Below are 26,734 nucleotides of genomic sequence, written 5' to 3'. Positions count from 1 at the left end.
TCAAAAATAAAAATGGCCGACTTCTGGTACGGTTTAGAGAGGATTACACCATGTAGTTAATAGCCCTATTGACACTAAACTGATTATTTTACTGCACCAGTATTGACACATTTCTAATGATAAAACATTTAAACAGTATCAGTTAACATTGAAAAGGTCATTTCTGTTGCCCATTCAGTCAGTTAAAAAAGGTGCACTTGAGATATGTTTGACAAATACACATCACATACTAACATTAACTGATTCATTCCGTTTTGGTGTGTCATTTTCACCCTTAATGTGGCTCCTCCCAATTGTCACTACTTTAAAACATACACTTCCTTCAACAGATCCCTATTTCTTCTTTTGATATACTGCAGACGAGGAGTCTATTTAAAACACTTTTCTAAATCTCAAATTTGATTGTAGACTATTGATTTGTATACAAAAGCAATCGAAACTGTATCATTTCTGGGTCAGAGTGCTGCAGGACACGACACAGACAAGCCCAAATTGAAAAAAAAAACCCGAATGGCTTAATTAATAACTAAAGCATTTGGTTTCGTTTGTACGGATTTATTCATTTACTATTTAATGTTGCTGACAAAAATGCAGTCTAGGACGCCAACTTTAAAATTGACGAAGTGTTTTTCTTAAAAATAATTTCCGCGTTTACTCGGGCGGCTTTAAGCAGCTTCAAACAAATCAATGGCGCTATCAGCCAGAGCTTTCTTCTCGCCAGAAGGGTCTATAAGAGTGAACCGCTCACTAAAGTTCACGACAGTTGGACAGGAAACAACGTGGCCACAAACAAAAGCCAACAAGCCCAGATAAATAATGGGTTAATCCCGCCGTTCCTCCCGCTGGGAAGGAGTGGGCTGCCATGACACCTGGGCGTGCTGCTGCTGCTGCTGCTGCACTCTCCCGCAGTTTCGACAACCTTCGCTCGCGCTGCGCAGGTCGTTGACGGCAAAAGTTTGAGCAGGTAACAAGACGACGGGAGAAGGAGAGAAAGGAAGATTCGGCTCACGGGCCAGCGGGTGGATCGAAAACAAAGGTGTGTTTTAGTTTACCTTTTAGTTCCTTATGTTTGACGTTAGTGTTAACAAACATTGAGGCGAATGGTGGTTCTGTTAATGTATCTACTAAGTTGCATTGAGCTGAATACTGAATAATACACAAGGCAATTACAAGTCACAAGTAACGTTTTTATTATTTAGAATTTGTATATATTGTTTGTTTTTGCAAAATACTTTTGTATATATCCCCTTGAACTGAATTGGTCACACTTGAGGTTTCCCTGAAGAAGAGTGACTAACTCAGTCTAAGAGATTACATTATATATGGTCAATAGCTATTCACGTATAATTGTTATAATATAAAGCAACTAATATCCCATAACAATTTGTAAGCATTTTAATTGTTTGTGAGTAAGTTCTGCATCGCTACTCCAGGCGTGTTATATTGTTGTGTTTTTCATAGATTTTGACAACCCATGTAGCATTAATGTAATTAATTTGGACTACAATGGAGACGGTGAATGTTTTATTCATCACTAATCACTGTTAGATTTTTTGTATTAATCTGTCCCCACCCTGATTTTCTTTCAGTCTGGATGTATCATCCTAACGAGCAACGTCCCACAACAACTAAGGCACAATCCCACGAAGACGGTCATTCAGGGTTGTTTATAGTTGACTGCAGATTTTTATCGCTCTTTGTGACTGTGATGACTGCCTCCCAAACCTGCTGAGAGCTCCTTGAAAAACAATGCAACAAGGAGGTCCTCCCGCTCCTCCACCTCCACCTCCACCACCACCACCACCACCACCTCCTCCTCCTCCTCCTCCTCCTCCTCCTCCACCTCCAGCCCCTGGCCTTCCTCCACCCCTACATGGTGGTGGCCTCGTTGCCAGGGGAGCGCTGCGGCGCTCCAAGATGCGCAATTTCAACTGGGAAACCCTTCCTAAACACACTGTGGTAGGCAAGCACAACATCTGGACCGCGGATAAGACTGATGGGGAATATGAGCTGGACACTGATCACATGGAGGAGCTCTTCAGCCACAAGCAGAACCAGCAACAACTCAAGGCCCAGAACCGCCAGAGTCTGAGGGGCCAGCCGACTGCGGCCTCAGGGGGCGTTACGGTGAGTTGTCCCGGCCACGTGATCCAGGTTTCACGCTAATATGTGCCAGAGTAGGAATAACTCTTTAACCATGTTAATGTTTGCAGTGGTTTATTGAAACGTTTGGTACTTTTGTTGTGTAACGCTGAGATATGAAAACAACGTCTTTAGACCTGGATTGATCTGACCACCGAGGCAACAAACTAAACAATTTCTGTTGAGCTTATTCCACTTAAGACAATCACATGTGATTTGTAAGGAATGGAACTTTAGTTGTCTTTTTTCTTTTCCCTTGTGACATTAGAACAATTCTCTATTAATTTGTATATTGGATCACCAGAATAGAAAGCAGCCATGTACTGCTTGTCTCAATACAAGGGTGGAGTCTCACTATTCTTCAATCTGTTTACTAAAGGAAGGCATAACTGTGTCCTCATAGAGCGTAATTCTGTATTGTATTCTACTGGTGCTCTTCTTTTAAGTTACCGTTTAAACTTCTTTGCCATTCAATTATAATGTTGAGTCTTGAGTCTTAATCAAAAGCATATGACCTTCTCAATTTTTCTTTTTTGGAACCGTTGGGACCAAACTTTTACTTTGACCCATGTCCCATTTTTTAAAGAGAGACACTGAGGAAATGGTATCTTTGACCTGATTGCTCAATAGAATCAACTCAAAGAATCCTTAACCTTTGGAATCAACTGTCTTTTTGGAAAGCTGAGGGACATGATACTAAATGTACTGCTCAAGCCACTAATGAAACCATATTAGCGACTGACGAGCTGATTGTACCCATGTCTGTTTCCAGGTTTCCATCCTGAGCTCCAAGAGTAGCATGAACATTGGAATTTTCCTTAAGCAATTCAAACGGTGAGTCAGTGTTCGTACTCATTGGGTGTGTGCAATGATCGGGTCATGTTCTACAGTAAAACACAGGATGGGGCAGGCAGACTAGTAAGCAACGGAACTGCATCATATCCACAAGGTTTTGAAGGCCAACATGTCCCGACAGGTCCGACAGGTCTGACGTACACTGAATGACTATTCCAACAGGTTACCTTCCTAGTAACACCATCATCAGTTCTAGAGCGGTAATTGTAAATGTACTGCCCGAGGCTATTTGGCATGCTAGACAGAAATGGAAAACATACTAAGTAAGCATTTGCAACAGCAAAACAACATATAGTCCAACACCATCGTTTTAACGAAGCGCCTGCTTCTTCTGTTATTTTCCGAACAAGTCTCATATTTGTTTAATTATTTTTGGAAAACTATTGGAGCAGGTAGAGGCTTGTTGATATCAGCAGCCTATTTTTTTTTTTTTTTCAATCTACGTAAATGAGTGGAAAACTCGCACCAATAATTTGCAGTCCCAACCCTCAACAAAAATATCAAGATAATTGCAACCCCATTTGTCTCCACCACGCTGCGCAGGCCTGTAAAAGAGATGATTGAAGAAATCAAATCCGGAAGTAGTCTCAGCTTTGGTTCTGGAAAACTGAGGGAGCTGTGCAAGCTGCTGCCAGAGGAAGGGGAGGTACTTGTGACAGTGGTCTATATTTTCCCCCTACATTTTGAATGTGTTCGGTCAATCTGGCAATTTTGTTGCTTCTAATTTAATCCAAATGACACTGATTTTAGGATCCATGCTATCTTTTCTTTGTTTTGCCAGGAGAAGCAGCTGGTGAGCTTTAAGGGTGACCACTCCAGTCTACCTGAAGCCGATTTGTTCATGCTAATGCTAGTCAAGATTCCCAGGTGAGCTGCCTGAATGTAATGCCATGTATTTCAAGTGTTAAATGTCAGTAGTAGTCCACTAATGATTGATATTGTTTGTCTGTTAGCTACAAAGAGCGTCTTAGCAGCTTGGTGCTCAAGGAGGAATTATTCCCCCTTATGAATGACATGAAAGAATGCATTGGCACTTTATCAGCAGCTGGAAAGGGTAATGTTTTATTTCTTGTGACAGATTTTGAAAAAAATCCTAGTGGTAAATTAATTTCAACTTTGAATTCACCATGTGCGTCTTATTTCAGAGCTTTTGGAGTCTGATAATCTCCATTCTGTCATTCGACTGGTACTGAAGACGGGCAATTACATGAATGCGGTGAGTGTATAATATGAAAAAGGACTCTTCTATGCGTTTGTTCATCTCTGAGTCTCATTATTTAATTTCATCATAGGGGGGCTATGCAGGCAGTGCAGTTGGCTTCCGAATGGCTTCTCTATTAAAGCTAGTGGATACCAAAGCAAACAAACCCGGCATGAATCTCATGCATTATGTTGTGATGGCAAGTAACTTTTATTACTTTTAATCTGGTTGCAGTGCTAAGTTTTCCCGAATCTTACGATATGTTTGGGAAATGTGAAAATATATATATTTTTTAATACAAACTTTCATGTTCACCACAGCAAGCGTTGAAGGTGGATGTGGAACTTCTTAAATTTACAGACCAACTCAAACACATTGAAGCTGCAGCAAGGTAAACAATCCGGCCCCAGCATATACATTATGACTCTTTTTTTCTGCTGTACGGATTACAATTAATCTTTTTTTTTCTTTCTTTTCTTAGAATGAATAAAAGTGAAATTGAAGCAGAGTTTGATAAACAAGTAAGAAGAGTTCAAGCTGCCAAAGCTGACACCTTGAAGCAAGAAGACCTGAAGGCACAGATGGAGGATTTTCTGAAAGTGAGGATGCCTTTTTGTTGGAACATCAAGGTCTACTTTGTGTCAATTGCAATGTTCTTATGTTTTTTGTCTGGGCTCCATTCAGGAGGCTGAAGTCTGCTTGGCAGAAATAGAGACTGATCTTGAGGAATTGCAGTCAGTGAGTGACTCTGTGGCGGAGTACTTCTGTGAAAATCCAAGCATGTTTAAATTGGAGGAGTGCTTCTCCATTTTCAACTCCTTTTGTGAGAGATTTACGCGGGCCATGCAGGTAATCCTGCATTCTGTTACTTTTTCTTTTCTTTTTTTTAGAAAGAAAAGATATATCGTTCGATCCATTAACTTTGGGATTTTCTGCAGGAAAACAAGGCTCGCGAGGTGGCAGAGGTGAAGCGCAGACACCGAGACAGACTGCAGATCGCCGCCAAACGTAGGTCCACTGCCACCTGCTCCAGTAGAGACAAGGAAATGGATGGAATTGCATTGCAGTCAATACTACAGAACTTCCTCACGAAGGGTGTCCCCCAAAGAAGAACCGCGAGGCCCTCCTCCACTTATGGAAGCCCCTCGAGTGGCAGCCCCGACAACGGGAGCCTGTCAGAAATGACATGTAAGGTTCACCTGCCAGCTGGAAAACAATTAAGAGGTTTCAAGAGTAACGACATGTTCAGAAAAGAGTGGAATTCAGCAGCTGAACTCACACAGAACCTTTCACCGAAAGAGCAGTCTGATGGCGAGGAATGCTGGGAAGAAAGTGGTAATCCAAATGAAGAAGAGGGGAACATCGCCACAAAGGAGGACTCTGCAGATTTCACACAGCCGACCGGTAGGACCACCGGCGTTTCGCCCGCAGGCAGATCTTCCTCAGCTGCCACGGATGATTGTGAGGAAGATCTACAGGATAATAATGAGGAGGAGGCTCAAACGTTGCGTGAAGCATCCAAAAAGGTTTTGCGCTTTCAGAACAGCCACAGTAGTGTCTCATCTGATGACAATTATCTGGAAAATCAGAAGTCTCCTGGTCCAAGTACCCACCTGCCTCGACAACGCACCTTTGATCAAGAAACCGAGAGATATCCTGAAGACCCCACCAATAAGGATTTAGTACAATTTTTGCTAAATCCTCAATCTTCTGCCAAACGTAACCTTGGCCGCCGCCATACTCTTCCTACCAAAGTCCCTAAAACGGAGGGAGATGAACACGATCTGTTCGCTGCGCCTCCAGTCAGAACTCCTCCTCATTCGGTCGCAAGAGAAAAAGGGACAGTACCAGCAGAAGATGCTGAACAAAGTCCCTCGAAACAAGTGTTTGACTTTACTGAAACCTCTCACAACTTTCCAAAATGTAGTGCTCAAGACCAGAATTCTGTTCCAGTAGAGAAGCCAAGCAAGCCAAATGTTTCAATCACCCAGATTCCAGATGGAGATGCTCACGGGCCACAAAACGAATCTGGAGAGCTCACGGACAGCCCCATGCAAAGTAATGGTGAAGACATTCCCCCAATAAGTACACAGATTAAGACTGAAAACTCTGGACTATTTTTTAACTTTTTTAAACTCATTGGAGACCTGAGCAAAGTGCAGAACAGCAAGGAAACTGTCCATAAGGGCAATGATTCTGCTGTGTGAGCATTAAGATGTATCCCATTTAAGGTCAGCACATGTAACTTTAGTATTATCTTTTAACATATCCTGGTAATAATGTATTGTTATATTTAATGTCAATTTCTTTTAATTGATAAAGCGCACATGACGAAATGAATAGACTTCTTGTATAGAGGTTGGAGAGGTCTTTTTTTTTTTTTTTTTCTTAGAGGACCATTTGTTTCATGTTGTACCACTAGGTGGCAGAATACAACAGTGAACTGGTGCTCAGAAAATTCAGGTGTTGTTGATTTCCATGCAAGGTGTACACTGCCACGTAAACAAAAGAACAATCAGCTGAAGCTTTGTTAAACTTGTGTTATTTGCTGGATATTAATATCAGTATAATATCAGTTGGATAAATACTGAAATACTGAGTCATTTCTTTGTCATAACTGAAAATTGGAATGTTGCAGCTTGTATTGAGAACATAAATTAATATTTAACATCAGGGGTCCGTTTCAAGGTTTAAAAAACTGAGTTGATTTACCCTGAGATGGGAAACTGAGTTTTCGGTTTCAGAACTGCTTTCAAAGTTGGTTCATTCAACTCTCAGTGGGTTGGCTCAGAGCACAAGAAATCAGTCTGCATATTCACCCCTATTGAGCTGGAAATATTAATGCAACCGTACGACAAATATAAACCCGTAATAAGAGAAAAAAACAACACTGATCTTGAAAAAGAAACTATTCTTTAATGGCTCTCACTGGTTTGTGTCCAGGGAACAAAAGGGTTTAAAAGACTGCTCTGCATGTAGTAGCTTTACTAAGAATCTCCAATGTTTAAAGGAAACTGCCGTTTGCATGTTTTCACGAACATTCCTCCATTCATTTACTACTGCACTACTAATGCCACCATTCGGGTTACAAAATGTCTTTTGGAAGGGGCTTGTTTATGTTGTACCACTAGGTGGCAGAATATAACAGTAAACCTCTGCTCAGAAAGTGTGGGTGTTGTGGATTTCCATGGTATACACTGCCAAGTAAGCAAAAGAATAGTGCGCACACGCACTCCAAAACCTTTTAATACCTTGAAATGACGGCATTGATTCTCATCAGTTGGAAAAATGGCGAAATACTGAGTCATTTCTTTGTCAGGGTTGAAATTTGCAACTTTGCAGAATTATTGAAGTAAATTAATGTGTAAGACGGGAGCATAAAATTATCGGGCTTTAGGGAAAAGCAGAAGGTTGAGGTTTTTATGATCTAAAGGAACCAGTCGCCATTCATTTACTTCTGCACACTGGTGCACATGCCAGACAACTCCCTCACTGGCTTGGAGCAGATACAGAGCTAGTGAGGCCACAGCTTGTACCAATATGGAGTAACAAAATGCTTTCTATTTTTTAGTATTAATTATGTATTAGACTCAAGCTATCATAAATAGAGAAAATAATAACTCACTCAAATCATGAGTTGACTATCTAATCAGTGGGATTTTTAAATACGTATGCATACACATTTTTGAGTAAGAGAATAGCTTTAGCTCAAACGTCAAGATAACTGCTCTCCACATATTAAAGGAAGCCGAGTATTAAAATCATTATGTTAAACAAATATATTCCAAAATAGGAAGAAAACAAGCTTTACGAAGTTTGTAATATAATCTTGGATGGTGGACATTTTCTAGTATTGTTAGATTGTTAGAAATGTGATTCTTCGTTATTTAGGTATTTATTGCTGGACTATGCAGTTTGCAGTTGCTATGAGCAATCTCATTTTTTACCCCCCACAAAGGTTAGCCCCAATAAATCAATAAAAAATATAATTTAGCTTAAGCAAATTGGATGTATTTTCATCCTGATTGAAATGTGTTAGAATTTTTTTTTGAAATACTTCGACATTTGGAATCTCCACCGTGATACACACCATGCAATAAGCTATTTCGGTTCCTCTAGTCTTGCCAGTGAGAGATACTGCTGTGTGACCTGCTCACCACCGCAGCCACACTAAAACAGCCATCTTGACTAAACTATGATGGAAGCAGTCTCCATGGTAACGCCACCTTCCAGGATAAAAACCCAGAGAGGACTGTGTTTGCCCCTCACCCCAAGCCCCACCCCCAACCAACTCCCTACGGGCTGCGCCTCCCCAGTAGGCCCACACAGTGCATCCACATTACATCGCATTGCCATCACACCTTTTTTCGTTCATCGCTTTCTGTCATCCCCCTTACAAGAATACACTTGGGGCATTATCCATCCCCCCCCCACTGATGAACCTTCAGAATGAAATAGATGGGAGACTGAAGCTACTTGCTTTGTTCTTCTCATACCCCTTTCACGTAGGCCTACTTTTGAGTCAAAACCTCCTTTTCTCCCGTCTGCGCACAGTCTAAAAAAGATTCTACTCAAGTGCCTTGATCTCAACAGCCATCCCTCCACCACCTGACTCCACCCAAATAACTGTATCACCCACACGAGATCACACAGGGCTCCCCCTGCCTTTTTGACGCTCTCCTCCCACTGAATTGCTTTTAGACTGTTGATATGCAGGGAAAACAACATGGATCTGCCTGATGACTTCCCTCCGCGGTACATTGGTTGTGTCTCGATGCTCCGAAACACAACTCTGCGCGTCCTCTAACACTGAAGCTGAGGGGTAATAAAACTGCATCCTTTGTCGTTTTAAGAGCACAGGGCGGAATCTAAGGAAGCCAAACCCCTTTGCACCAGAAAGACTCCATCCCGCGGTCGGTTCCTGAGATTTCAGCTCTTTTGCATAACTCCCCTCCCCTCCTCCATCCATCCCTCCATATGCTGCTGGGATCCGTAGCTCCTCCCATCGGCCTCCCGACCAATGCTGCGTGTAAGCCCCGCCCCTAATCTCCTCCTTTCCCTTCGCCTGCTGCTCACTGTCCCCTTCTTCTCCCAGACAGACCCTGCCCTTTTCCTTTCCGTCGCCCCGTTCTGAGGATTTTCGTGGTGGAGGATAGAGACTCTTGACAATGGGAAGCTCTCTCGGCGGCCTGCAAGGCTGACACCCCGCTCCCCTCCTCGCGGCTCGGTATCCACGTGAGTAACAGTCCGCTTGTTCTCTACCGCATCTTGTTTTGTGCCATCACGTGGAGCCCTGAGTAAAACAGCCCAGTGGACCGGAATGAGTGAAGATTAAAATCATTGATCCCTCCATCCTAGCATGTGGTTCAATTCCAGGCCTGTTCGGTATTTATTCATCAAAAAAAATCATGGAGTAGAAGCGTTGCGTTTTGAGCCTCCCGTGAGAGCAACTGTTGCACTTAAAAAGCCCGCTCTCTTGATTCCTCCTCGCTTCCTCAAGCAGCCCACACGCTTCTCCATTTTAGCTCCCGGGCTGCAGGCGGCTCTGTGGCAGGTGGGCATCCGCGCTGCAGCCTGCCGTCCTGACGTGCTCTTTTGTCTCGAGGATTAGCGATGCACCCTTGCTCCTCTGTTTGTGAATATGCATGAAGTTGCGTTGAGGAACCTGTGAATCAGCGTCTTGTCCGCTCGTGTCATCCCGTGAGTGCTTAGTGTTGCATTGTGCTGCAGCCACAGCCTAATGCATCACTGTCGAGCTTTGGACTGTGAGCATATGGCTCACTGGTTGCCTTTCTTATTAGTCTTTTGTCCTGGAGTCAGGGTGATTTTTTTTTAGTGTAAAACCCTGATGCCTGGTGGTGAGTGCGGCTGACGAGGCACTTCGTCTGTCTGCGCTGGGTCACAGGGAGGCTGCAGACCGTCCTGGGTGCTGTGCCTGAGGGCAGATGCTCAGCAGGGGTTACATGTCCGTCTCGGGACATCTCGGTCCGTATGAGTGGAGTCATGGGAGTCAGATTATGTGCAATGTTTTTTTTGTTTTTTTTTTACCTGGACGTGGCCAGTTGCGTTTGTACAATTTTGCTGCAAGGATGTTGACTCTACCACTACACCCTGAATTGTTTCACTGAGTCTTTGTAAATATTGAAATATGAACCAATTGCAGGCTACCAGGAACCGAGCAGTTAGAGCATTTAGTAGTGACTATAAAGAACCTCTGAATGCATAAATATGAAATGAAAATGCAGTTGGGCCTATTGTCAAAATAATCTGTACACCAAGGCGAGACATACATATAACCAAATGATTGATCATGATAATATGCCTTGATTATTCCAGTCATTGGTTTAGTAACTCGATTTCCAGGTTTTATTATGCTCATATAAATCAGAATAATAAACACCGGGGGCAGTCCCTGTTTTAAAGGCTATACTTTCTAAAGCCAAGCGCTGAAATCGAATGGTACAAACCCCTTTATTTGACTTTATTTTATAAGGCTTGTAGTTCCCTCGCAGTACAATAGAGACTGCCCTGCAGTGCACTTATTAACTGTACTGCAGGGTGTTTCATGTATGTAATGTAATAATATGGCATTGGCCTGTGTGAGGAAAGAAAAATAGGTTTAAAAAAAAAAAAAGAGAATTATAAATCCCTTCCCCCAATGCATACTCATGACTCACTTCTAGACTGAGAACTGCATTTCATACAGCCAACTCTTATGAAATGGATTTTCCTTGTTTACATTCAGCCATTTTCATGAAAGTCAGCACCACAAGTACACAGTAACTTAACAAAGATCAAATCCGTGACTCAAATGCTCCCACTGTGTTGCTCATCCATCTGCGGCGCCCAAATCCCATCAGTTCAAGACGTGGTGTCACCGCGTGGCTCTGACTGCAGGTGGATGAGGGTCGCAGCAGTGCTCAGCCCTCTATAAAAAATGTGCACTGCATGTTGTGCCTGCAGACACATTGCCTGCCGGCTGCATTGTCTTCTGCCGTGGCTTTGCGATGGTGGGCTCACTGGGAGGGACACAAAGCTTTTTGTGTCGGTGTTGATTAAAAACTCTGCTGACTGCTGTACTCGACGTGATGCGATCCCTTTCTGTCATGTGGGTCGGGGTCAGATCTCATCAATCTAATGTCCTCCAACTAAAGCACATTAAAGACATCAGCTACAAGGTCAGTCTACCGAACACTTTTATTTCTCATTTTATTGATTGTCTCATTTTATATATGGTCATACAATATCATATTCAAACCTATTTCTTCACATCTATAGATTCTAGTTTTTTTTATTTTTATTTTTATTTACATTTTTGTCCTTATCTCCAGTTTATTGTTTTTATTTTTAGTGGAAGCACATTGAGGGGGTGAAAAAAGGGAGTAAAATTTCTGTGTGTTTGCACAAGGTGTGTACACATACTTGCTAATACATTTAAATTCTGCAGCACTGACGCAGTGAAGTGTACGGGGTCGCTTGTTAGTTTGAGGAGAAGAAGTTTCTGTGTTGTGTGAATAATGATTGATGATTCATCATAGAGCCAGGCCCCCTCGCTGGCCCCACGACGCTTTCAAACCACAAACATGTACTTTCAGAAATTGGATTTTCTAGATTTCTCAGGTTTATATCAGGCGTGTTGTTGTAAACCGTACAAAGGTTATTTGGATTGTCACTGCTTGTACAAATGGGACACTGAAATCAATCCAGACGGGGATAAGGAGCACACATTTCTGTTTTGATTTTGGATTTTATTACCTTTATTATCGTGTATTGACGATGTGTTTTAGAAATGTTGTTTCCCGATGATAATGCATCCCTGCTGCTCATTTAAAATCATTGGCACAATTGTGTTTCATTTGACCTTCTTCTTTCTCTTTCGGTGAGACACAGGTACTTCTTTGTTACAATCATGCTTCCTTGATTGTTAAACAAATTCTATTCAATCAAATGCATTAGATCATTGGATGTATAGTTCTGCTCAGACTGAGTGTAGGCAGGAGAAATTACTGCATGATGACACATGCACAAGCACACAACAGATTTGGATGGAAACATAAACTACAGTCTAAATTTAAACACAATCTGGACAGCACACCATTGAGGACCAACGAGGGCCAACACTTCCTATTTCAGGTTACTGAGACTTTTGTCTGGGTTTATCGGTCCAGCACACAGCTGAATGCTAATGCTAACAGCTGAATGTTTGAAAGCGATGTAATCTGAAGTCTTTTAGCCCAAAGTCCTCTCTGCTGGCTCACATATAGAAGATATCACAGAGAAACAATTAAAACAAATGGTGAGTATAATCCATTACAGGTTCAGCAATTACAGTAACACAAAATACTGGACGCGGTTTGAGGAAAAGCTGGTCGTGTCTTACTCAAACAGCGGAAGAGGAAGCGCAGGGTTACTACTCTGTACGGCCCTCGCAGTGCAAACATCCTGCAGGCCTGAGCAGTCCGAGTTAAGTTTGGTAACTTTCAGGGCAATCGTGTCACAATGATGGGATTGTAGTAAACATGTAATAAAAATACAAGATTGTACAACACAGTGCATGGAACACAGTTCATTTCATCAGTTTAATTATTTTGCGGGTGAGGTTGCATGTGCCAATATTTGGCCTAGTCGACCATTTTAGTCGAGACCACATCTTCAAGATCTTTGACCCGGAGACTTCGGTCAGTCTAAATTTGTAGTCATGAAAGCCTTTTAAAAAGGTCTCAATTGCAACATTTTTTTATTTTTTAGAACCATATCCCGGTTAGCCAAGAGGATCTAAATGATGATGATAGTTGGCAGAAAGCATTGCGCCTCTCTAGTCCAAGTTTACATCTAAAGAAACAAGCACTTGACGGGAGAGGTGAAACGCAGGGCACGCCTGCCCTTGTGCACGAGAGGAAATCTGAGCTGCTTTAGCCGAGAGCAATGTTTTCTCTGAATGTGAGCTCATGTTGCTGAAATGTAGTTGACCCATTCATATCAGAGTTGTTTTTGCACACAAACAGCTCACCTGAAGGAAAAAATACCCCCTTATAGTCTGGTCTACGGACGAGAAATGGCTACTGCTCTGACTGCTGCATCACTGATGGCAATAAAATATGAGTCATGCGTCAGGCCAAGTTTGTGTGTGCAGTGAAATGAGGTGTTTGCTATTTCGGCTTAGGATTTGAGTTGACTGGACGTGTTGGTGTCATCAGAGTCTGGGAGACACTAATCCAGATGGCAGACAGGGCTTGACCCTGCAGGAGGACGATAAGCCACTTAACTGTAATGCAGGGTGAGAGTGGACAGAGACGCTTTGCCATTTAAAAAAAAAAAAAAGCAACCTTCACGTTCGGTGGGTTTTCTGCCTAACTAAAAAGTGACCTCATCTGTGGGAAGAGCTGATCATGCAGTTCCTGTGACAAAGCTTTGAAGAGGATCGAGTCACGTGCTTCAAACATTACAGAAGCTGATTTAGGGAATGTTTCTGTACTCCTGTCATCATTACTGCATGTCTCATAGCTACTTTGAATCCCTCAATTGATGGATTATGCGCTATTTATAGAATGATGCCTTGTATACCATACTATTTTTGAGAGCATTGATATATGAGCACACCGTTGTAAGAATGTATTGTTACATATGTTTAGGCTGCGATTGTGTATTTAGACCATCATCTGTTTTGTAATTCAATGTATTTTATTGATATTATTGAGAACTAAAGGAAGCTGCTGTGGTGGAGCGACTGTGAGTGGGAGGAACTGAGCCAAGAAGTGCTGCTGAGAGAACGACTGACGCGCAGGGAGGGAGGAAGGGAGGGAAGGGAAGGGAAGGTGGGGGTGTGGGGGGGGGGGGGGATGTAGGGTTGCAACTCTGAAGGGAGAAGCTAGGCAGCCGAAAGGGGAGGAGCCTGAGGGCTTTGGCTTCACAAGCTCCCTCCTGATGTCACTGTTCAGCTGCTGCATTTCAGAGTCCATTTAAAGGGCGGGGAGGCCTTCTGAGAAGAGACGGGAACAGGAGGCAGAGCGGGCCGGGGCTGTCTGGACGGGGGAAGGACTCGCAGGGCTCCTTTCCCCCCGTAGGCCCAGCCGTCACTTAGGAAGGCGCAGCAACGGGGCCCCAATCTGAAGGATTTCGGGCACCTGCTGATGCTATGAGCGCATCTATGGGGTTTTTGAGAGAGAGCGAGAGAGAGAGAGGGGAGAAAAGGAGGACAATAGAAAGAAGGGAAAAAACATGAGGGGAGGGGGGTAGTGAGCTCTGAGCAGATCTGGAATGCCATTGTTAGAGCTGCACTGTGTTGCAGAGCAGGACAGCTGCCTCTGAGGCCTGCTTGCTCATGGGACACAGGCCACCCAATTCACTGTGAACCCCCCCCACCCCCCCTCGTCTCTATATAGACAGACTGTCAGACAGACAGGTGGCACCTGAACTCGGCCAATCAGGCGTCAGGGAAAGGAATTTAGGGAGTGACGTTTTGACGCTTCCCCCGCCCTCTCGCTGCTCAAAGAATAAGGGCCTGTGGCTGTAATTGTGAGTGGGGAGCTTTGTGTAGGGTGATGTGCAGGCCCGATTAGCCTCATCCCGACTGAGAGAGCAGGAGATGAAGCTGATGTTGTTGTTGTTGGAACAGTGGGTGAGAGATGAGGCGAGGCTGAAGGAGTGTACAGTCACAGCGCTGTGACGCATGCAGAGTTAATGGCTGTTCCTTTTAATAAGGAAGGGTTTGTGTGTCTCTTTTTAGAATGAATTCGATCTAGATCATGGCTCTTAACTTGTATGAATGGAGTGTATTGATTATTATGTAAAGTGTAAACTCCTACATTTGTTCTGTTGTTTTGGTGTGTTGAATTGCACTGAATCCATACTGTGATCCACTTGATCTAGTTTCTGTTGAACTGGATCTTTTCTCAAAACTTAAAACAAATAAAAATCAGTGACTGATATTGAATGATATTTCAGTTACTTATGATGCGTCGCATTCCGATCTAAATCTGTGTTTGTTTATTTGCAGTTGAATCAAGTCAAACAGGGTGGTTCCCACTTCAATTTGTTTCATTGAGCCACTCCAGCTAACAATTGTTTTATTACAACTACAACCTCGGGCGGGACATTGTGCGCTGTTTATATGAATGTAGACCAATCAGAGTTTTCCACTTCATATAAACATCTCCTAGTGTGTACATGCTTTGCTTGTGAAGAGTTGTTTCAGATATCCCTGTCCGTCTAAGTGTGTTGGCACAGTGTGCAGCAGAGGGCAGCTTGCGGCATTGAATCGGCCAACTAGAAGTTCTCCTATTTTCTTTGTGTTTATGAAGTACTGTATTTCTAGCGATAAATCCGCCTCGCCCACATGTAAGATGACATCCTTTTTGTTTCTACAGAGCAATATGTTTGACTGTAATTCAACATGTCAGAGCTCTTCCAGCCAACGGTGGTACACACCCGTAGTCTGACACCATTCCTTGACTTTTTATGTAAGCCCTCTACTTTAATATTCCTTCTATCTGTGAAGAAATCTCGATGGAGTGGAGATCTTTCACGATGGAGGCACAGTGGGGTGTGCGGCACGATGCGCGGCTGGCGTTTTCAGCGACATCTAAAGCAGAAATGAAGTGAAAACTACTAAGAGCCGCTGGCTGACGACGGGCCCTCTACAATGTTGTGTCTCATTCTGGAAAAAAGGGTCTTGAAGACAGATGATCTCTGAGGGGAAAAAAATGAAACAAAGATGCCATGATAGTTTCTCATTCTGTACCACTGAATAGGGAAAAGAAGCTAACCACCTAACTAGAAAAAAGGTTGGGCTGATCTTAACCTGAAATACAGGTGCAGTTTTACGGGCAGCAGCTATTGACTAAACCAAAGCAGTTTGTTGTATCTGTTCATGTAATCCTTCACGCGCTTACGTAAAAAATGACAGATGTGCAGCGTGTCACCGGCCCACTCGGATAATCTGTACCTGACCCAGTGATACAATTTCATGTAACAGAAACCACCATCTGAGCAGAACGCCCACAGGCATCCACTATTCATTTGAAATTCAACAATAGAAAACCCCTTTGATAACGGCATATTTTAGACATGCATGTAGTGCTCTATGAAACATCGCTGTAAAAACGCAAACACGTTGCCTCCTGAACCGCATAAATGTCTCTGAGAGTTTTGTCCCCCGGTGTTGATTATCACATCGTCTTTTCCTTTTTAAAGTCAAACAACCGCTGACTGAGACGTTGTCTGTGAAAAAAGGCTCTCATCTTACTAAAGCCAGTTTAATAAGGGGGGGGGGAGTGCATGAAATACCATCATGCTTTGGATGAGGTCTGTTAACAGCATTGTGACTCACTTCTTCCTTTGCTCATAAGTGAGGGTAAGCAAAAATGTTCCCTCACGGCTTTTGTGACCTCTCTGTCTGGTCTCCCCTCTCTGTGTGTGCAGGTCAAGCGGCCTGTGTGTCCCCTCTGAATGTCCCTCACGATGGCTAAGCGTGAGACCGGCAGCACCAGCCCTGTGGTCAGGCAGATAGACAAGCAGTTCCTGGTCTGCAGCATTTGTTTGGATCACTATCACAACCCCAAGGTCCTGCCCTGCCTACACACCTTCTGCGAGAAGTAAGCCCTGTCAAACTTACTCCTTTGTACACCCCCTTTCATTCAACGAAGTTAAATCGTGCGGTGAGATTATTATGGCAGTAGAAAGATAAACAGTAGAACTATGGGAGAGAATGAAGGAGAAATACAGTATGTAATGAAAATGTACAGCTATAACATATTTTAAAGGGAAATTACAAGATGAGACACATAGTTTATTGCATTATGTTTGTTCAAATTGTCTTTCCTCGATTGCTATTTAAGTAGGATTAAAGTAGGATGCATTAAAGGGATCGCCACCACTTTTATGCCCAATATTTTCTCATCTTTATTGCTTCTGCGTGATGTGGGGCATCAATCACTCAACGTGGCCACAATAAAATAGACTGCATTCTTTAAAGAGCAGCTTTGTTGGCAGCAAGCCATAATTTCCACAGCTCTTTCGCTCACACTCGTGACCGGTAGTGCAGTTATTTTAAGAATATATTGTTCTCCGTCGTGCACAGCCAAAACTGTTCGGTCCAGAATCGTCGTTTTGTCTCCTGAGCAAGTCTTGAAACCCTTTTTGCTTCTTGTCTCTCCGTAGATGCCTTCAGAACTACATCCCCCCGCAGTCATTGACGCTCTCCTGTCCAGTCTGCAGACAGACCTCCATCTTGCCAGAGAAGGGTGTGGCAGCCCTGCAGAACAATTTCTTCATCACAAACCTAATGGAGGTGTTACAGCGAGACCCGGAGTGTAGCCGACCTGAGGCCTGTAATGTTCTGGAGTCAGCCAGTGCAGCTACGGCCTGTCAGCCGCTCTCTTGCCCCAACCATGAGGGCAAGGTAAGCAAAACGGATGGTCCGAGGGTGTTACACAGCCTCGTTGAATTTGTAAGCGTATGTACTCCGAGCAATGAAGGATGCTCAATTGACTTGTGCTCCACTGCACCATCTGCAGGTGATGGAGTTTTACTGCGAGTCATGTGAAACCGCCATGTGTCTGGAGTGTACAGAAGGAGAACACAGGGAACATGTGACCGTTCCTCTGAGGGACGTGCTGGAACAGCACAAGTCGGCGCTAAAAAATCAGCTGGATGCTGTGCGCAACAGGTTGGATTTTCAGCGCTTCAATTCATATTGAAGTGTGTGTGTGTGTGTGTGTGTGTGTGTGTGTTTAGAAGATCTTAGCAGTGTAAAAATGCTAAGTTGAAAGATCCATTGCATGTTTGTCTCCTTTGCCTTCGTCCGGCAGACTACCTCAGCTGACTGCTGCAATTGAGCTGGTGAACGAGATCTCCAAGCAGCTTACAGAGCGGAAAAACGAGGCAGTGACTGAAATCAGTAGCACTTTCGACGAGCTGGAGAAGGCTTTGCACCAACGCAAGACCGCGCTTATCACTGAGGTTGAGAACATCTGCAGCACTAAGCAGAAGGTCTGAGATCTTTGTGATTTTTTAAAATTTTTATTTATAGTAATGGCATGTTCTGGGTACAAATTCCACTGACTGACCTTTTGTGTCTTTTTGACATCCGTAGGTGCTCCAAGCCCAGCTGACCTCTTTGCTTCAGGGCAAAGAGAACATTCAAAGCAGCTGTAATTTCACAGAGCAGGCCCTGAGCCACGGCAGCGCCACTGAGGTCCTGCTGGTCCAGAAGCAGATGGGTGAGCGGGTCAGTGCGCTGGCACGGCACACCTTTCCCGAGCATCCCCATGAAAACGGACATCTGGAGTGCCAGGTGGAGACCGACGGACTTAGGCGCTCCATTCAGAACCTGGGAGTCCTGATCACAACGGGGACCGTAGGCCACACCAGTGTCGCCACCGGCGAAGGTCTGCGGCACACGCTGGTCGGCCAGCACACCTCTGTCACAGTCACCACGAAAGACAAGGACGGAGAACTGGTGAAGACCGGCAACGCGGCGCTGAGGGCGGAGATTGTCTCTGCCGACGGAGTGTGCACTGAAGCTGAGGTGGTGGACAACAAGAACGGCACGTACGAAGTCGGTTACACCATGCGCTCCGAGGGAGAGTTCACCTTCTCTCTGCTGCTGTACGAGCAGCCGGTGAGGGGGAGTCCGTTCCGACTGCGCGCCGTCAAGCCGTCAGACGTCCTGCAGTCGCCGGACGACGTGAAGAGGAGAGTGAAATCTCCGAGTGGAGGAGGAGGTCATGTTCGACAGAAGGCTGTGCGCAGACCCTCCAGCATGTACAGCACCACCAAGAAAAAAGAAAACCCGATCGAGGACGAGCTGATCTACAGAGTGGGTGGGTGAAAATCCGCTGTTAATTCTGCTAACTGCTGCTCTGTGCCGTTTTTTCCCGCTGGAGTCCCATCTCTAGATTATTAGTACCTGATGATGCTTAATTTATAAAATGTCAAACAGAAGCTAAACATATTAAGAGATCGGAGAACCGATGTGTGCATTTTCTTTACATGCATAGCGCTGAAACGGCCTGATCTTGTCTTGTTGATGTAATAGGAACGAGAGGGCGAGATAAGGGAGAGTTCACTAACCTACAAGGCATCTCCACCTCCAGTAACGGACGGATTGTGGTGGCAGACAGCAACAACCAGTGTATACAGGTCAGTGTCTCTTGTGGTGAGCTATACATTTAGGCAATTGTTTTTGCTTTTTATGAATTTATGTAAACTAATTTTGTTCTTTTGTAGGTATTCTCAAACGATGGCCTATTTAAGATGCGGTTTGGGGTCAGAGGTCGTTCGCCAGGGCAGTTGCAGAGGCCCACGGGGGTCACGGTGGACGTGAATGGCGACATAATTGTTGCTGATTACGATAACCGGTGGATCAGCATCTTCTCCTCGGATGGCAAGTTCAAGGTAAGTAACCACAACCAAGAAACATGTTTTTACCGCACAAATTCCCAAAGTTTCTTTGAATTACTAAGGTGTCCCTCTGGTTGTCACAGAGCAAAATCGGAGCAGGGAGACTGATGGGACCGAAAGGTGTGGCCGTGGATAAGAATGGACATATCATCACGGTAGATAATAAGGCCTGCTGCGTCTTCATCTTCCAATCAAACGGGAAGTTGGTGACAAAGTTCGGAGCCAGAGGAACATCAGACAGACACTTTGCAGGTACCGTGTTATGCTTGGTACAAGTACCTTTGATCATTTAATCAATAATATCTCTTGCACAAAGACTGGGAACTTATACTTACAGTATTGTATGTCTCGGGGCATGAGGTTGGGACAGATTTTCAGATATTCATCTTTAATGCTTCTACATTTGTACATATCTGATTTGTTAAGGCATCTCCATATTTGTATGTCTCTGGAATTCCATGTTTTTATATAGCTTCAGTTGTTTCAGATATTTTGGTATTTCAGTTGAAACTCACCCTTTTTTCAATTTAATATTTGACATGGACCCGTTCTTTTCTTCTTAGAAAAAGGTGGTGCAAACATCGCACTGGAACAAAAGCTCAGTAAATCTGGCCCTGTTTTCAGTAAGTAACTTATTCAATGTGAATATGAACTACTAAATAAATCTGTTCTTTTTAGATGTTGATGCATCAGCTTTGTCTCCCGTATTGTCCCCTTGTTAACTCTCAGTACCTGTGTGTCCCGGTCCCAAAATAGTGTGGCACTTCATCCCAAATGTTGTAAATCAGAGAATGATTCATCTTTCCTCCCTTTTCTTATCTCCTCTGCTGCTTCCAGGTCCTCACTTTGTGGCCGTAAATAACAAAAATGAAATTGTGGTAACAGACTTTCATAACCATTCAGTAAAGGTATGGCGTGCAGCAAATATGAGTGTACATTCTTTATTGTTGTGAACCTGCATTGGAAGTATTGTGGATAAACTTCTTGTAGGAAAAATATCTAACAGCCTTTCATCCCAGTTCTTTTTTAATGCAGTGATCTAAATAAGATGCTAGGTAACTTATAAATAACCTGCCATTTTTTGCATATGAAACATTTGAAAAAGACAAGCATGCTATAAAGAAAATAACATAGAAATAACGTTTTAGCAATATGCCCTTCATCTTGTTTAACACATTTGTATAATGTGGCACATCAGAATGCAGTTTTTCCATTCTCTTCCCTGTTAAATCTCTCGTGCAGGTGTACAATGCAGATGGGGAGTTCCTCTTTAAATTCGGCTCCCATGGAGAAGGGAACGGCCAGTTCAACGCTCCAACAGGCGTTGCTGTGGATGCCAACGGAAATATCATTGTTGCTGACTGGGGCAACAGTCGTATCCAGGTTAGCTTGACAAAACGACGTCTTGTTGAATGCAGCAGGCCAACTTGTGAGTATATCACCTCACCATTCCTCTGTACTGTGTGGCAAACCAGGTGTTCGACAGCTCAGGGTCCTTCCTGTCCTATATCAACACATCAGCGGACCCCCTCTACGGCCCTCAGGGGCTGGCCCTCACATCCGATGGTCATGTGGTGGTGGCGGACTCTGGGAACCACTGCTTCAAAGTCTACCGCTACCTGCAGTAGACCGCCGTCTCGGCCACTGCAAGCACACTGACAACGACACGACCAATGTTCTCCACGGGGTGCAGTCTAGTTAAGCCTTTTGATGTGCACATCAGATGATCTACCTGATAAAATGAAGTGTCCGATTCTGAGTGTATTGAAGGTTGTTTGTTCGGTTGGATGATGTAGCATCCTTCAGACAAGTAATGGAATTAAAGCTATGGACAGCTTTTAGAAGTCCAAAGGCATTTTTTGTGCATTGTACGCTGTTGATGGTATTATTCAGCCACATTTTCTGTGAGACCGGGCAGGGTAGGATATAGATTGAATTATTTAATGAGCCATAACTTGTCCAAATGCATGAAGTTTTGTTTTATCTTAATGCCTAGGCAACGACACAGTGTACCTATGGGTTGCTTTTCTCACAAACTAGTTAATGCTTGCAGTGAAATGAACAACGCTACGCTTCTCCAGCAATGAAATGTAAAATTTCTCATTTATTGACATCTCCCATAAACAAAAGTCATCACCATCTGTGCATTGATTTGCTGTATGTACTGTATATACATAAATGTATATTGTGTATATTAAATCACCCCCTATGTATGTGCTATGATTTTAAAACACAGCCTGTTGGCAGGTGACGTTTGCAGGATGTTAAGTCGCTGTTTAAAAGTGTTTTTTGAAGAGTGTCATATTTATTGCTAATGTAAGCAGCACAATAATCTTTTTTGTTAATATATCTGTTGTTTTAAAAGTAAAAAATAAAGACAAAAACATAATTTAATTTTTTTTTATACACTAGCACAGCATTTACAAATTATTTTTCTAAATTGATGTGCTTTTTTTCTTTATCTTAAAGAGAAATTTCACCTTAAAACAGAATTCAGTGCCGTCCTCGCAGCATTTTATCTAAAGCCATAAACCCATCTTTGTTTGGGATGTTTTTCTATTCAGTGTTTATGGCTAAGGAAATGTGCTCATAAAGTGTTTTGCCTTTGGTAATTAAATAGGTCTTAATTCTAGTTTACACCTGTCAAATAAAGCAATCTCAGGAAATGCATCTAAATTAGATTGGGACGTCATTGCAACAATTTGATATGTTCTTGAACGTTGTTTTTTCATGTATCAGCTTTCAACGGTAAAAATCTGTCTATCGAAGACCACAAAATTGACCCGGAAGGCATATGAATTCTGTTTTACAGTGTTTTTTCTTTTTGGCCTTTACATACAGTAAGAAACAATTAGGAAATATTTGATAGTTCATTAGATGACATTTGTCAGCAAACTCGTTTCTGCTTGAGAATTCACTCAAATATGGTAAAAAAAAACGTTATTTCTGAGATCTGCCTGCACGACATCAAGCCATGTTAGCAGAGCTGAGGCCGCTCTCGCTTCCCCCTCATGTTCGTTCTTCGTAATGTCCTGAGGAAACCTAGTGCCACAGCAAAAGCGAGACCAAGAGTGGGGAAAAAAGGCAACTTCCTGGTTTGACATCATATCCCACAGCACTGTGCTCAACACCCAAACTCCTACATTCACCTCCCCAAGGCAGGGACGAGATGATCCGATTTCACCTGTACAGTCAGCAGGAAAGCTTTAGTTTTTCAGGCACCTGATGTGTGGTTTGACTTGTTGCCAAACAGAATGCCAGACAACTATAAAGGGTCAAAGGCACACCTTTTTCAAATGTCTCTGAAGCATTTTACATTGCGCTGTGTCTCACCAATACACATTTGGATTTCTCTATGAATATGCACTGGTAATAAAAGCACATGGTTTACTGAACTGTTGTTCTAGTCATTATGCTGGTACTATGCATGGGGGGGAATTGGATCTGTGTTTAAATTTGCATGTTGAACTTAATCACTGAGTGGCAGTAATAAGGAATGAAATGTTATGGAGACACACTGGCTCTACTATTGCAAATGTTGTTGAAAGAACTGGTATATTAAAAGCTAAAAAAGAAAAGAAATAACAGACATTATCTTGAAAAATTATTTATTTGCAGACCACGCTGTGCTTCTGGTCTATGTTACAAATAATTACAGCACATACAGTATGCAGTTTTTAACAATAACCATTCCTAAAACATCCAAATGGTGTGTATATATATATATATGTTACACATATGTATATAGCATGAAAAAAGCTCAGAATGCACGTTACTGATTGACATTACCGTTTCAAACGTAGATAAGCAAGCACATTTTGCATTCAAAAAAATCATACTTGGGGCAACATTTCATTAAGGTATAATACAGGCTGCATAGAAAATGTTTTAATTAAAAAAATAAAATAAAGCAATGGCTTTGAAGTGTCACAGTTTGCGAGGTAATCAGATTTTATGGCAATCCTGTGATTGGATCTAGAAAAGAAGAAATGTCAAAACTGTGTATCTATTATATGCTGAAATCCAAATAACTAATAGTTTTTTTGAAAAATATATGTTGGAAGATAAAATAAAAAGCGAGTTAATGATGTATAGTTTGTGTCAGGACGCAATGACAAGCATTTAGAAATAAATAAATACATTTAAAACTAGGGAGTCAGGGAGAAGACATCAGTTTGGACAGTAATCATGTTGATTGAGGTTTAATATTTAATTCCCTTTATGTGAAATCTGCTAAACTTATTGGACAACATTTCTAGGCTTAAAAAAAACACAAAAGAAGCACAAAACACCTCGTCCTGCTGAAAGAATGCTGTGGAGTACAAGCAACCTCTCCTTACCTGCTGTACTCCAAGCGTCAAAATGTAGCAGAGCTGTAGTGCCAAGACGGAAAATGGTTGGAAGCTGGAATATTGTCTGTGAAACCTCAGCTACAGTACACTAAACATCGCAGACCAGCTGTCTCAAAAGTAAATTTAATAGGACAGACTCTAACAGTTTCACTTGTTGCTAGTGCCACGTCAATACAGTGTGTCAACAACTAAATATTAGAGGAATTTGATTGGCATTGATAAGTACCGGTATTCGTGGGATACACTCACTGTAAAACACAAACTGGTGGAAATACAGTAGATCTTTAGATTTCTTTTTTTTTTTTACAATTTCAAACAGTCTTAAAATACAAAAATAAATGCATGCAAAAACATGAGCACAATACTCAGTGGATGTCTTACTGATCACACAGGACAAAATATACGGTAACATACATCATAAAACCTCAGAATTCGGTGATTCTTTTAGGCACGCACTGAATCTAAGGACAAACCGTCCTCCATAAGAACACACGGCTTCACCCACAGGGAGCAGACTATGGGCAGTGTCTCGATGCAGCAAATTAAAGATACAAAGCCTGTTGGCAACAACAACTACAGTATGCAAAATATCCTCCTCATCTGGACCTACGACACCAAATCTTCTGTAGCACCTTTGGAAACTTAATAACACCTTTTTTTTTGGATCAAGTGGCAACAAAAGCAAATCAGTAAGCTCGACTAGTGCCTTGAAAGAGCTGCTTACAAAGTCCTTCGCCGAGAGAGTGTCCGGATCGCTCTCCGGCTGTGGAAGAGACGCTGTATTTCAAGTAGATTTGTGAACAAAAACAAAAACAAAGCTCTTGTAGTTTGTGTTGCTTCACGCACAACATTTCTGTCAAAATGTGAGGCACTTCCAAAAAAAAAAAAAAAAAAAAAAAAAAGATTCGTCTGTCCGTTAGACCTCTGAGCTGTCGCTGAGGGCTTGCGTCATCATAGGTTCTGCGCTGCTGGAGCTCGTGGGTTTGTCTTTCTTCTCGCGCTTGGACCGGACCAGTAGCACCACAACGATGATGAGGAGCACCGTGAGGAGCAGCCCAACAAAGACACCAATGATCAACACTAGTCTGTCATCGCCGTCGTCGCTCTGGTTGAGCTCGCGGGGGACGTTCCCTTTGGTGAAGATCTCCCTCTCTGGGCTCGTCCTCTGCTGGCTGCCGCGGTCCAGCGCGATGTGGAGGATGTTGGTGCCGCGATTGTTGCTCCGACCGATCTCCTCTGTTACATCTGGCGCCCCGTTGGTTGACCTTCTGGTGCGGTGTTGAACCTTTGGACGTGGATTTGCGTGCTGGCTCATCACATGGTACTCCAGGCTCCTCTTCCCGATGCCACGGTTGGCGTTGGCGCGAGAGCGAACGGTGTAGATGGTGTGAATGAACCACTCTCGCCCTGCAGATACCTGAAGAAAGCAGCAGTAAATATACAGGTGAAAAGCTTATTACTTTCAGTAATTCAACTTAAAAGGTGAAATATATTATATAGACTCAATACATGCAAACTGAAATACTTCAAGCCTTTATCTGATATAATTTTGATGATTATGGCTATATAATATAAATATACAGTATATACTAATATATTAGTTTCACCTTTTAAGTGGAATAACTAAGTAGTAAGTGATGAGCTTTTGAACGATATTCTAATTTAGTTAGTTTCACCTGTATATACTTGAAGATGTTGGGAACTCATAAATGGGTACTTCTTTTAAATTAGTCCATATCTGACCAAACATCAAACATACTGTGAAACCACTGCAGTTACGGTTCCACAGAGTAGAGAAACAGGATGGTTTTCAGCCATTAGCTGTGGACACACTGACTTTCTCTCTCTAACAAGCCAAGAAGAACGGATACACTGTCCAGACGAAGCAGTCTGGATCCTTGGTAAAAGAGGGGCTGAGTCACATACGAACATGTGATCAGAGGCGATGTTAAAAAGGTCAACACACACGGTGACGGGATTCCTCACTCGCAACATTGTTTTCATTTGCCCCTTCCACTTGGTCTCAGGAGGGGGGCCACAAGTTCACACCAGCTCTCCAAGAGCTGAAATAACTGGGATGTGGACTATTCAAGTGCCGAATGTGTTTCTTCACACTGACCTGGAAGAGAGCTGAGGAATCAATTCTGAAACCATCTGATGCAGGTTGCCTCACTAGAGCTAAAGCACCGGGGTCATCCACTGCCAGGAAGGCCTCGAAAGCCACGTTGCCAAATGAGCGGGCCTGGGTCTCTGGCTGGGCCTTGTCCTGGAGTGAGCAAGATACAGGGAGAAATATTTAGGCTTGAATGGACACCAAGCGCATGAGGAGGTCTACTTTTTGTTACTTACAATTATCTTGAATCTGTAGAGTAGTGATGGAGCATCAGCCAGACAGCCAAACTCAAAGTTGCTGGGGTTGTATTTAGGGACATAGCCATCAGCGCCGGTGCACAGGAACACTTTCTCTATGTTGCAAATGAAGGAGTCGCCCAAATTCTGCACTGGATCCACCATTACTCTTCCGTAAATCGTATCTCCTGAGAGAAGTACAGTTTTCATCAATGGAAAACACACAACATGCAAGGTTTAATGGGAAGTGTTTATTAAGTACACTGATTCAGATTTGTCAAGCTATTTTATTTTGCTCGGACAACAAAAGTATGAAAAGAAATTAAAACAACAGCCGGTCATAAAACATTCAAGATCTTGTTTAGAAAAATCAAACTCAGGCTCTCGTAGTAAGATTTTTCTGGGAGAAAACATTAAACTGGTCAAAATGATA

The 26,734-nt window shown here is 43.0% G+C and overlaps 3 protein-coding genes across 3 annotated transcripts in view; 2 read left to right on the top strand and 1 right to left on the bottom strand.

The window, feature by feature from the left end:
* The first annotated feature begins 174 nt into the window (after positions 1 to 174).
* On the top strand, positions 175 to 7,565 carry fhdc4 (FH2 domain containing 4). The gene is made up of 12 exons (XM_037469422.2): positions 175 to 1,036; positions 1,590 to 2,127; positions 2,915 to 2,976; positions 3,541 to 3,643; positions 3,779 to 3,864; positions 3,951 to 4,051; positions 4,143 to 4,213; positions 4,290 to 4,397; positions 4,519 to 4,589; positions 4,680 to 4,797; positions 4,883 to 5,047; positions 5,137 to 7,565. The coding sequence occupies exons 2-12, from the start codon at positions 1,750 to 1,752 to the stop codon at positions 6,403 to 6,405; spliced, it is 2,532 nt and encodes an 843-aa protein (XP_037325319.2). The 5' UTR covers positions 175 to 1,036; positions 1,590 to 1,749; the 3' UTR covers positions 6,406 to 7,565.
* A 1,705-nt stretch (positions 7,566 to 9,270) lies between these two features.
* LOC119216534 (tripartite motif-containing protein 3-like) lies at positions 9,271 to 22,995 on the top strand. Its single transcript, XM_037469472.2, has 13 exons — positions 9,271 to 9,433; positions 16,619 to 16,791; positions 17,357 to 17,597; positions 17,713 to 17,864; positions 18,007 to 18,187; positions 18,291 to 19,020; positions 19,236 to 19,339; positions 19,427 to 19,594; positions 19,684 to 19,852; positions 20,164 to 20,223; positions 20,438 to 20,508; positions 20,843 to 20,983; positions 21,076 to 22,995. The coding sequence occupies exons 2-13, from the start codon at positions 16,646 to 16,648 to the stop codon at positions 21,226 to 21,228; spliced, it is 2,316 nt and encodes a 771-aa protein (XP_037325369.2). The 5' UTR covers positions 9,271 to 9,433; positions 16,619 to 16,645; the 3' UTR covers positions 21,229 to 22,995.
* Positions 22,996 to 23,498: 503 nt separating this feature from the next.
* frem2b (FRAS1 related extracellular matrix 2b) overlaps positions 23,499 to 26,734 on the bottom strand; it is a 44,987-nt gene continuing 41,751 nt past the window's right edge. Inside the window, exons 22-24 of the mRNA XM_037469218.2 lie at positions 26,302 to 26,489; positions 26,072 to 26,218; positions 23,499 to 25,369 (exon numbers count right to left, since the gene is read on the bottom strand). Of these exons, the coding sequence (XP_037325115.2) occupies positions 24,869 to 25,369; positions 26,072 to 26,218; positions 26,302 to 26,489 (836 nt within the window). The 3' untranslated portion in view covers positions 23,499 to 24,868. The remainder of the gene's footprint in view (positions 25,370 to 26,071; positions 26,219 to 26,301; positions 26,490 to 26,734) is intronic.

Source organism: Pungitius pungitius, chromosome 3 (genome assembly GCF_949316345.1).
Source record: "Pungitius pungitius chromosome 3, fPunPun2.1, whole genome shotgun sequence".
NCBI classification, from domain to species: Eukaryota; Metazoa; Chordata; class Actinopteri; order Perciformes; family Gasterosteidae; genus Pungitius; species Pungitius pungitius.
The sequence above is the reverse complement of the archived record's forward strand: the minus strand, read 5'-3'. Positions and strand labels throughout refer to the sequence as shown.

Bases quoted from the DNA above. Each gene is read 5' to 3' on its own strand.
- fhdc4 (XM_037469422.2), top strand. From the start codon at position 1,750: ATGCAACAAGGAGGTCCTCCCGCTCCTCCACCTCCACCTCCACCACCA. The intron at 2,977-3,540 runs GTGAGTCAGTGT...CACGCTGCGCAG, and splicing joins TTCCTTAAGCAATTCAAACG to GCCTGTAAAAGAGATGATTG. The intron at 4,398-4,518 runs GCAAGTAACTTT...TGTTCACCACAG, and splicing joins TCATGCATTATGTTGTGATG to CAAGCGTTGAAGGTGGATGT.
- LOC119216534 (XM_037469472.2), top strand. From the start codon at position 16,646: ATGTCCCTCACGATGGCTAAGCGTGAGACCGGCAGCACCAGCCCTGTG. The intron at 17,598-17,712 runs GTAAGCAAAACG...CACCATCTGCAG, and splicing joins GCCCCAACCATGAGGGCAAG to GTGATGGAGTTTTACTGCGA. The intron at 20,509-20,842 runs GTATGGCGTGCA...TCTCTCGTGCAG, and splicing joins TTCATAACCATTCAGTAAAG to GTGTACAATGCAGATGGGGA.